This window comes from Nilaparvata lugens, chromosome 7, assembly GCF_014356525.2.
Source record: "Nilaparvata lugens isolate BPH chromosome 7, ASM1435652v1, whole genome shotgun sequence".
NCBI lineage: Eukaryota > Metazoa > Arthropoda > Insecta > Hemiptera > Delphacidae > Nilaparvata > Nilaparvata lugens.
Window position 1 is genome coordinate 65,045,240 of NC_052510.1, and position 9,594 is coordinate 65,054,833.

Here is a 9,594-nt window from a genome sequence, read left to right on the forward strand (position 1 = left end):
GGCCGATCAGCAGTGATTCAGGCTTCAGGAAATCAAGGCGTTAGCGGAAAAGAAACGTTTACGCTCGCTGAGCATTCTCGCGGTAGCTATCGACAAACCGATACTCTGACAGTTATGTCGACCATATTTTATCTTTTGTTGACTTTGCGCATTTCAAACCGCTGAAGCTGTTGGTGACTCGGGGCATGGTACTGCCGGGCGGGTCATAGACGCTATTGAACACCGTTTCAGCAGCATAAGGTACCGTTGGAATTCATCAAGATTCAACATGAGCCCGATGGCAATTTTCCGCGAGGGGTCCCTAATCCGCTTTTACCAGCGCCGTCAAGACACGATGGAGGCGATATTGCACCATGCGCGGATATGGGGATCGCCTTCGATGGCGATGCTGATCGCTGTTTTCTGTTTGATAGTAAAGGCCATTTTATCGAGGGCTACTATATAGTCGGTTTGTTGGCTGAGGCGTTTCTAGCCAAGCGGACAGGAGAGAAGGTCGTTCACGATCCGCGATTGATTTGGAATACCGTTGAGATCGTTGAGAAGCTGGCGGTATTCCTGTGATGTCGAAAACCTGACACGCTTTCATCAAGAACGAATGCGAGCTGAAGATGCGATCTATGGTGGTGAGATGAGTGCGCACCACTATTTCCGCGACTTCTATTACTGTGATAGCGGTATGATCCCCTGGTTAATGTCGCCGAGATCATGTCTCTGAAAGATCGCTCGTTGGAACAGCTGGTTGCGGAACGTATCCGCGCCTATCCTTCTTCCGGTGAGATTAACTCGTCCTAGTTCCTGCGACACCCGCACTCGATATGATCGAGCGCCATTATCGAGATCAGGCCTTAGAGGTTGATAAGACGGATGGGATCAGCATGATCTTTACCGACTGGCGGTTCAATTTGCGAGCGTCAAACACGGAACCTTTGCTCCGTCTCACGTTGAATCGCGGGGTAACCGCGACTTAATGGAGCGAAAAACGGAGGAAATTCTCGCGCTAGTAAACAGCCGAATATAAGGCTTCCCATTATCAGGGAAGCCTGTGTGCATTATTTCTGATGCCGCTCGCGCAGCCGCCGATCACCGCGCTCAGATCCAGATCCTGGTCCTGCAGCAGCACCAGCAGGTGATAGATCAGGTCCGAAGCTTCGTTGGTCAGCTCTTCGCGATCGTTGACCGTGGCGGCCAGCGCGGTTTCCACGCCTTCCTCCCCGACTTTCTGCGCGATGCGCTTGGTGCCGCTGGCATACAGGCTGGCGGTGTACGAGCTGTCCGGGCTGGCGTGCTTGCGCTCCGCCACCAGCTGCTCCAACTGATAGAGGAACGTCCAGTCGCTGGCGGCCGGGTGGAAGGCTGCTGTTGCCGAGGTGGCAGGTCGGGCCGAGGGTTGGCCAATACCAGCAGCGTGTCGTTATCGCAGTCCGGTGTAATGCTGAGCACCTTGAGGAAATGGCCGGAGCTTTCACCCTTGGTCCACAGACGCTGCTTGGTGCGTGAGAAGAAGGTGACGTTACCGCTCTGCTCGGTGGTCGCCAGCGCTTCCTGCGTCATGTAACCCAGCATCAGCACTTCGCCGGAAACGGCGTGCTGCACGATGGCCGGCATCAGGCCGTCGGTTTTTCCCCAGTCCAGCTGGTTCTCTGTTGTTCTGTCAGCACACGCGAATCTCCACGCCTTGTTCAACCAGGAACCTTTTCAGTTCGCCGATATTGATGATTTGTTTGTGGAACACCGACGCCGCCAGCGCGCCGTCGACGTCCGCATCACGGAACGCTTCCAGGAAGTGCTCCATGGTGCCCGCGCCGCCGGAGGCGATCAGCGGCACCTTGCAGGCCTCGCGCACCGGCGCAGCTGCTGCAGATCGTAACCGTTGCGCACGCCGTCCTGGTTCATCATGTTCAGCACGATCTCACCGGCGCCGCGACGCTGCACTTCCTGTACCCAGTCGAGGGTTTCCCACTGGGTGATGCGGGTGCGGCTCTCATCGCCGGTATATTGGTTGACGTGATACTTGCCGGTTTCACTGTCGAACCAGGTGTCGATGCCTACCACGATGCACTGCACGCCGAAGCGTTCCGCCGGCGGCTAATCAGCTCAGGATCGGCCAGCGCCGGCGAGTTGATTGAAATCTTGTCGGCGCCGAAAGACAGGTCTGGCTGGCGTCCTCGGCGCTTTTTAATGCCGCCGGCGACGCAGAACGGAAATCAATCACCTCCGCCACGCGCGATACCCAGCTTTTGTCCACCACCCGGCCGTCGCTCGAGGCGGTGATATCGTAAAACACCAGCTCGTCCGCACCTTCTTGCGCATAGCGCTGCGCCAGGGGCACGATGTCGCCGATGATTTCGTGGTTGCGGAACTGCACGCTTTCCCACTTGCCCGTCTTTAAACATCCAGGCACGGGATTATCCGTTTTGCCAGCATGCGATCGCCTCCTCAACGCTAAATTTACCTTCCAGCAGGGCGCGCCCACGATCACGCCGGCAACGCCGCTGCCGCGCAGCGGGCGATGTCGTCCAGATTGCCGATGCCGCCCGAGGCCTGGAAGGCCACCTGCGGATAACGGCGGCCGATCTCCTGATACAGCGCCACGTTGGACCCGGCCAGCGTACCGTCGCGCGAAATGTCGGTGCACAGCACGTGCTTGAGCCCGTAGGGCAGGAACTGCTCCACCACCTGTTCCAGCGTGGCGTGGAATCCTCCTGCCAGCCGCTGATGGCCACGCGTTTCACGCCCTGCGCGTCGATGCGCACGTCCAGCGCCAGCACCAGCGCGTCGGCGCCGTAGCGCTCGAACCAGCTCTGCACCAACTGCGGCTGTTTCACCGCGGTGGAGCCGATCACCACGCGCGTGGCGCCGGCCTCCAGCAGGGCGCTGACGTCCTGCTCATTGCGGATGCCGCCGCCGACTGCACCGGTACGTCAACCCCCGCCAACAGCTTGCGCAGCAGCGGGATCTGGCGCGCCGCCGGATCCTTGGCGCCGGTCAAATCGACCAGGTGCAGCACCTGGGCGCCCTGTTGTTGATAGTCCTGCAGGCGCAGCAGCGGATCGTTGCCGTAGTCGCGCTGTTGGCCGTAATCGCCCTGATGCAAACGCACCACGTTGCCGTCGATCAATCCAAAGCCGGAATAATCATGCTGCCTACATCTCCAGAAAGTTTTTCAACAGTTGCGCGCCGGCCGCTCCAGATCGTTCTGGATGAAACTGCACGCCGAAGAAGTTGTCTTTTTGCACGGCGGCGGTGAAGGGCTCGCCGTAGTTCGCCTGGGCGATGGTACTGGCATATCGGCATCGCATAGCTGTGAACGAAATAGAAGTAGGCGCCGTCATCGATGCCGCGGAACAGATGGTGGCCCCCTGCGCGGACACCTGGTTCCAGCCCATGTGCGGCAGCGGCAGGCCGAAGTCGGTCATCTGCTTGACCGGCGTATCGATGAGGCCGAGCGTGGTCACGCCGCCGTTCTCTTCGCTGCTGGCCGCCAGCAGCTGCATGCCGAGGCAGATGCCCAGCACCGGCTGCGTGCAGGCCCTGATCAGTTCGATCAGATCGCGCTCGCGCAGTTGATCCATCGCCGCCTGTGCGGTGCCGACGCCCGGCAGGAACAGCTTGTCGGCGCGCAGCACGATCTCCGGATCGCGGCTCACCTCCGGCTGATAGCCCAGGCGCCGCACCGCGTAGGTGACGGAGGCCAGGTTGGCGCAGCCGGTATCCAAAATCACCACGTTCATCACAGCACTCCTTTCGAGCTCGGCAGGTATTGCCCTCGACGCGGATCGCCTGGCGCAGCGTGCGGCCAAACACTTTGAACAGGCTCTCGACCCGGTGGTGGTCGTTTTTGCCCTTGGTCTTCAGGTGCAGCGTGCAGCCCATGGTGTAAGAGAGCGAACGGAAGAGTGCTCGACCATTTCGGTGCTGAGATCGCCGACGCGCTGATAGTTGAACTCGGCCTGTACTCCAGGTGCGGGCGGCCGGAGATATCCAGCGCGCAGCGCGCCAGGCATTCGTCCATCGGCAACACGAAGCCGAAGCGGGCGATGCCGCGCTTGTCGCCGAGCGCCTTGTTCAGCGCTTCACCCAGCGCCAGGCCGTGTCTTCCACCGTGTGGTGATCGTCGATATACAGATCGCCTTTGACGTCGATCTCCATGCGGAAGCCGCCGTGGGTGGCGATCTGATCCAGCATGTGATCGAAGAAGCCGACGCCGGTTTTGATCTTGCTGCCGCCTTCGCGATCCAGCCACCGTTGACGTCGATCTGCGTCTCTTTGGTCACGCGATTAACCCGCGCGTGGCGATCGCGCAGCGTCAGCTGGCGCACGATCTCTTTCCAGCCCAGCACGCCGCGCTGGTAGCGCAGAGCCCTGGATGCCCATGTTTTCTGCCAGCTGCACGTCGGTCGGCCGATCGCCGATCACGTAGCTGTGGGCGGCATTCGCACGCCGGGTTCGAGGTAACCCTTCACCAGCGCGGTTTTCGGCTTGCGGCAGTCGCAGTTGTCCGCCGGCAGGTGCGGGCAGATCAGCACATCGGCGAACTGAATGCCCTGCGAGCTGAGGATCTGCATCATCAGGTTGTGCGGCGGGTCGAAGGTTTCCTGCGGGAAACTGGCGGTGCCGAGCCCATCCTGATTGGTGATCATCACCAGCTGATACCCCGCCTGTTGCAGCGCCAGCAGGGAAGGGATCACGTCCGGCTCGAGCGCCAGCTTGTCCAGGCGGTCAACCTGGAAATCTTCCGGTGGCTCGGCGATCAGCGTGCCGTCACGATCGATAAAGAGGATTTTTTGGTTCACTTGGCTCCTGGCGAGTCTGGTTGGCGCCGGGCAGGGCGGACAAGGCGTCCACCACGCGTTGACATTCGTCGCGGGTGCCTATGGTGATGCGCAGGCAGCCGGACAACCCGGGCTGTTTGTTTTGGTCTCGTAAGATAATGCCCTGATCCCACAAGCTTTTAAACACATTACTTGAGGCGGTGAAGCGGGCCAGCAGGTAATTGCTGTCGCTGGCGAAAACCTGCTCGACGCAGGCGCATTTTTCCAACTGTTGCTGCAGCCAGCTGCGGGTGGCGGCAATGTCGGTGACGCGCTGGCGCATGGTGCGGATACCTTCTTCGCTCAGCGCCTGCGCGGCGATATCCGCCACCGGCGTCGAAAGCGGGTAAGGCGCGATCACTTTCAGCAGCAGGGCGATCAGATCTTCGTTCGCGAGCGTAAAGCCGCAGCGCAGGCCGGCCAGCGCAAAGGCCTTCGACAGCGTGCGCAGGATAGCCAGGTGCGGATAGTCGCTCAGCCACCCGGCCACCGAGGCCTGCGGGCAAAACTCGATATAGGCTTCGTCCACCGCGACGATCGCCTTGCCTTTGGCCAGCTCCAGCAGGTTGCGCAGAGAGTCCGGATCGATCAGGTTGCCGGTCGGGTTGTTCGGGCTGCAGACGTAGATCAGCTTCACGTTGTCCATGCTGTCTGCGATGGCCGGCAGATCCAGCTGCCAGTCTTCTTTGGCGGCTACGGTGCGGCGCTCCACGCCGAAGGTTTCGGCGCTGACGGCGTACATGCCGTAGGTCGGCGGCAGAACAAGATGGCGTCTTTACCCGGCTCGCAGAAGGCGCGGATCAGCAGCTCGATGCCTTCATCGGCGCCGCGGCTGACCAGCACCTGCTCTTTCTTCACCCGGCGTAGGCGGCGTAGCGTTCGATCACCAACGCCGGCTGGCACTCCGGATAGCGGTTGAAGGTTTGCGCGGTCAGCTGGAACTCGGGCGCGATCGGGTATTCGTTGGCATTGAGCCACACGTCGCCCTTACCGCCGAGGCGACGCGCCGATTGATAAGGGTCAGCTCGCGAACGTTGGCGCGCGCCAGTTTTTCGATGCTCATGCTTGCTCCTTCAGGGCGGCGACGCGCAGGTCACGGCGTTCTTGTGGGCGATCAGCTGCTCGGCGGCAGCCAGCGTCTCGATGGTGGCGGCCAGGTTGCTGAAGCCCTGCGGCGTCAGCTCCTGCACCGTCATGCGTTTTTGAAAATCGGCCAGCCCCAGGTGGAGCAGGTGGCGGTGTAGCCGTAGGTCGGCAGCACGTGGTTGGTGCGGAGGCGTAATCGCCGGCGGACTCCGGCGACCAGTCGCGAGGAACACCGAGCCAGCGCTGGTGATGCCGTCTACCAGCTCGCGCGCATTGCGGGTCTGAATGATCAGGTGCTCCGGCCGTAGCGGTTGCTGATGGCCACGCACTCAGGCAGATCGCGCGCTACGATCAGGCGGCTGCTCGCCAGCGCCTGGCGGGCGGTCTCGGCGCGCGGCAGCTCGGCCAGCTGGCTTTCCACCGCTTCGGCCACTGCCTGCGCCATTGCCGCGTCCGGCGTCAGCAGGATCACCTGCGAATCCGGGCCGTGTTCGGCCTGCGACAGCAGATCGGAAGCGACGAACGCCGGGGTGGCGCCGGCGTCGGCGATCACCAGCACCTCCGAAGGCCCGGCCGGCATGTCGATAGCCGCGCCGTCGAGACGCTGGCTGACCTGTCGCTTGGCTTCGGTCACGAAGGCGTTGCCCGGCCCGAAGATTTTCGCCACGCGCGGTACGCTTTCGGTGCCGAACGCCAGGGCGGCGATCGCCTGCGCGCCCCCGACCTGAAACACTTCCTGCACGCCGCACAGCTGCGCCGCATACAGGATCTCATCGGCGATCGGCGGCGGCGAGCACAGCACCACCCGGCGGCAACCGGCGATGCGCGCCGGCCGTCGCCAGCATCAGCACGGTGGAGAACAGCGGCGCCGACCCACCGGGAATATACAGGCCAACCGAGTCGATTGGGCGGGTCACCTGCTGGCAGCGCACGCCCGGCTGCGTTTCGACGTCCACCGGCGGCAGTCGCTGCGCGTTGTGGAAAGTGTCCACGTTGGCGACGGCCACTGCCATCGCCTTTTGATGTCATCGCCCAGTCGGGCGCAGGCGGCGGCGATCTGCTCGGCGCTGACGCGCAGCGCGGCGACGTCCGCCTTGTCGAAACGGGCGCTGTAGTCGCGCAGCGCCCGATCGCCGTTGGCCTTCACGTTGTCGAGGATCTCGCTCACCGTGCGGGTGATGCTGTCGGAAGCGGCGATTGCCGGGCGCATCAGCAGCTCGGCCTGGCGTTCGGCGCTGCACGTTGCCCAATCGATCGGCGTGTTGAAGGTCGACATGGCGTTACTCCATCATCTTTTCAATCGGCAGCACCAGAATCGAGCTGGCGCCGAGCGCTTTCAGTTTTTCCATGGTTTCCCAGAACAGGGTTTCGCTGCTCACCATGTGCATCGCCACGCGGTTCTGCGCGCCGGCCAGCGGCAGAATGGTCGGGCGCTCGGCGCCCGGCAGCAGCGCGACGATCTCGTCCAGCTTCTCGCTCGGCGCGTGCAGCATGATGTATTTGGATTCGCGCGCCTGGATCACGCCCTGAATGCGGGTCATCAGGCGGTCGATCAGCTGCTGCTTGGCTTCCGGCATTTCACCGTCGCGCTGAATCAGGCAGGCCTTGGAGCGGTAGATCACTTCCACTTCGCGCAGGCCGTTGCCTCCAGCGTGGCGCCGGTAGAGACCAGATCGCAGATGGCGTCGGCCAGGCCGGCGCGCGGCGCCACTTCCACCGAGCCGTTCAGCAGGCAAGATTTAAAGCGCACGCCCTGCTTGTCGAGGTATTGCTTCAGCAGTGCGGGAAGAGGTGGCGATGCGGCGTCCTGCAGGTTTTGCGGACCGGTATATTCGGCATCGAGCGGGGTGGCCAGCGACAGGCGGCAGCCGCCGAAATCGAGGCGGCGCAGGGTGAAGTAGCGCGGGTCTTCGCCCTGAGCGCGGCGGCTGAGCAGCTCTTCTTCCAGCACGTTTTCGCCGATGATGCCCAGATCGACCACGCCGTCCATCACCAGGCCCGGAATGTCGTCGTCGCGCACGCGCAGGATATCGATCGGCATGTTTTCCGCGAAGGCGATCAGGCGCTGTTGCTGCAGGTTGATCTTGATGCCGCAGCGCGCCAGCAGCTCCTGGGTTCATCGCTCAGGCGGCCCGACTTCTGCATTGCGATCCGTAAACGTGTCTTGTCCAGCATGGTAACCTCTGTTTAATCTGTAATTTTATGAATTTATTGTAAAAACTATTCTTTTCTGTCTGTCCGGAGCCAAAAAAAAACCCTCGGAAGAAATCTTCCGAGGGCTCTCTCTTGCGTTCTGCGCGCCACTGGAAGATTAACAAACCGTCTTCCAGCACTCATCGCCTGAAAGACTAGTCAGGGTGATGGTGATGATGGTGGTTGAACTGAACGCGTGTCATGGTGTTTTTCTCTAATCAAAAGCCGGTAAAAACCGTATGCCATTAAGCTAAACTATCCGCTGTCCACCGCGCAACCCTTTTTTAACGTCATAAATTTATTTATTGAAACAGGTTAGGTTATTAGCCACAGACGGCTTTACCTAACCTTAAGCCGGGCAGATTGTATCGCCGTGCACAGTGGCGTAGCCTTAGGGGTAGGGCGCTGCGATCTTCAGGAGAGGAAGAGGATGAAAAAGGTAGCCATTATTGTTTGGGTTGGCTGGGCATGCCGTTGGCGCTGTCGCTGATGGGGCGCGGGTATGATGTGGTCGGCAGCAAAACCACGCCGGACGGCGTCGAGGCCGCGCGCATGAGCGGCATCGAATGCTATCAACTGGAGCTGACGCCGGAGCTGGTGTGCGATCCGGACGATCTGGAATCGCTGCTGCGTGTGGATGCGCTGGTGGTGACGCTGCCCGCTCGCCGCACCGTCGAAGGCAGCGAGAACTATTTCAATGCGGTGCGCATGCTGGTGGACAGCGCGATGGCCTTCGGCGTGCCGCGGGTGATCTTTACCAGTTCCACACTCGGTGTACGGCGAAACCGCCGGCACGCTGCGCGAAGAGTCGCCGCTGCGGCCGGTCTCGCCGTCGGCCGGGTGCTGGCCGAGCTGGAGCGCTGGCTGCATGAATTGCCGAACACCTCGGTGGACATTCTGCGGCTGGCGGGGCTGGTGGGCGCCGATCGTCACCCCGTCGCTTCCTGGCGGGCAAGCTCGATGTGAAGGGCGGTTCGCAGGGGGTGAATCTGGTGCACCAGGACGACGTCATCGCCGCCATCCAGCTGTTGCTGAAGCTGCCGAAGGGCGGTCACGTGTACAACCTGTGCGCGCCGCGTCATCCGGCCAAACGCGAATTTTATCCGGCGCTGGCCGAGCAGCTGCACCTGGAGCCGCCGCAGTTCGCCGACGAAGCGGAGCAGGATGAGCGGCTGGTGGACGGCAACCGCATCTGCAACGAGCTGGGTTTTGAGTACCAGTATCCCGATCCGGCGCGCATGCCGGTCAGTTAAGGCAGCATACGTCGTTTAAAGCGGGAAAAGGTGGCTCGTCACAAAGTCGACGAACAGCCTGATTTTGACTGACAGGTGGCGGCCCGACGGCCAGAGGACATGAAAACCATGTTCTCGCGGTCGTATTCATCCAGAACCGTCACCAGGCTGCCCTGTTCCAGCTGTCTGCGCACGGCGATCTCCGGCAAATAAGCGATGCCGAGCCCTTGCTCCGCGAAGCACACCTGCGGATCGAGGGTATTTGTCACCAT

General features: G+C 61.6%; 5 protein-coding genes across 5 annotated transcripts; 1 reads left to right on the plus strand and 4 right to left on the minus strand.

Moving 5' to 3' along the window:
- Positions 1-1,030: 1,030 nt before the first annotated feature.
- Positions 1,031-1,792, minus strand: LOC120352270 (histidine biosynthesis bifunctional protein HisIE-like). Its single transcript, XM_039432041.1, has 3 exons — positions 1,692-1,792; positions 1,399-1,648; positions 1,031-1,312 (listed from the first exon to the last, which is right to left on the minus strand). Exons 1-3 carry the CDS (start codon positions 1,790-1,792, stop codon positions 1,031-1,033), a joined length of 633 nt encoding a protein of 210 aa, XP_039287975.1.
- Positions 1,793-1,815: 23 nt separating this feature from the next.
- Positions 1,816-3,731, minus strand: LOC120352271 (imidazole glycerol phosphate synthase hisHF-like). The gene is made up of 6 exons (XM_039432042.1): positions 3,183-3,731; positions 2,921-3,085; positions 2,754-2,882; positions 2,482-2,712; positions 2,213-2,383; positions 1,816-2,058 (listed from the first exon to the last, which is right to left on the minus strand). Exons 1-6 carry the CDS (start codon positions 3,729-3,731, stop codon positions 1,816-1,818), a joined length of 1,488 nt encoding a protein of 495 aa, XP_039287976.1.
- Positions 3,732-6,186: 2,455 nt separating this feature from the next.
- LOC120352272 (histidinol dehydrogenase-like) lies at positions 6,187-7,173 on the minus strand. The gene is made up of 3 exons (XM_039432043.1): positions 6,970-7,173; positions 6,695-6,913; positions 6,187-6,633 (listed from the first exon to the last, which is right to left on the minus strand). The coding sequence occupies exons 1-3, from the start codon at positions 7,171-7,173 to the stop codon at positions 6,187-6,189; spliced, it is 870 nt and encodes a 289-aa protein (XP_039287977.1).
- A 342-nt stretch (positions 7,174-7,515) lies between these two features.
- On the minus strand, positions 7,516-7,938 carry LOC120352273 (ATP phosphoribosyltransferase-like). Its single transcript, XM_039432044.1, has one exon. It carries the CDS (start codon positions 7,936-7,938, stop codon positions 7,516-7,518), a length of 423 nt encoding a protein of 140 aa, XP_039287978.1.
- A 620-nt stretch (positions 7,939-8,558) lies between these two features.
- On the plus strand, positions 8,559-9,343 carry LOC120352274 (protein YeeZ-like). The gene is made up of 2 exons (XM_039432045.1): positions 8,559-9,005; positions 9,071-9,343. The coding sequence occupies exons 1-2, from the start codon at positions 8,559-8,561 to the stop codon at positions 9,341-9,343; spliced, it is 720 nt and encodes a 239-aa protein (XP_039287979.1).
- Positions 9,344-9,594: the final 251 nt, after the last annotated feature.

Bases quoted from the DNA above. Each gene is read 5' to 3' on its own strand.
- LOC120352273 (XM_039432044.1), bottom strand. From the start codon at position 7,938: ATGCCGATCGATATCCTGCGCGTGCGCGACGACGACATTCCGGGCCTG.
- LOC120352274 (XM_039432045.1), top strand. From the start codon at position 8,559: ATGCCGTTGGCGCTGTCGCTGATGGGGCGCGGGTATGATGTGGTCGGC. The intron at 9,006-9,070 runs GTGGGCGCCGAT...GGCGGTTCGCAG, and splicing joins TTCTGCGGCTGGCGGGGCTG to GGGGTGAATCTGGTGCACCA.
- LOC120352271 (XM_039432042.1), bottom strand. From the start codon at position 3,731: ATGAACGTGGTGATTTTGGATACCGGCTGCGCCAACCTGGCCTCCGTC. The intron at 2,883-2,920 runs GTACCGGTGCAG...CGCAATGAGCAG, and splicing joins AGCTGTTGGCGGGGGTTGAC to GACGTCAGCGCCCTGCTGGA. The intron at 2,059-2,212 runs GTGATTGATTTC...TTCGGCGTGCAG, and splicing joins GGGTATCGCGCGTGGCGGAG to TGCATCGTGGTAGGCATCGA.
- LOC120352270 (XM_039432041.1), bottom strand. From the start codon at position 1,792: ATGGAGCACTTCCTGGAAGCGTTCCGTGATGCGGACGTCGACGGCGCG. The intron at 1,649-1,691 runs GTTCCTGGTTGA...GTGTGCTGACAG, and splicing joins AATATCGGCGAACTGAAAAG to AACAACAGAGAACCAGCTGG. The intron at 1,313-1,398 runs GTATTGGCCAAC...TTCCTCTATCAG, and splicing joins GCGATAACGACACGCTGCTG to TTGGAGCAGCTGGTGGCGGA.
- LOC120352272 (XM_039432043.1), bottom strand. From the start codon at position 7,173: ATGTCGACCTTCAACACGCCGATCGATTGGGCAACGTGCAGCGCCGAA. The intron at 6,914-6,969 runs GTCAGCGCCGAG...TGACATCAAAAG, and splicing joins CGGACGTCGCCGCGCTGCGC to GCGATGGCAGTGGCCGTCGC. The intron at 6,634-6,694 runs GTGCTCGCCGCC...TGCGGCGTGCAG, and splicing joins GGTTGCCGCCGGGTGGTGCT to GAAGTGTTTCAGGTCGGGGG.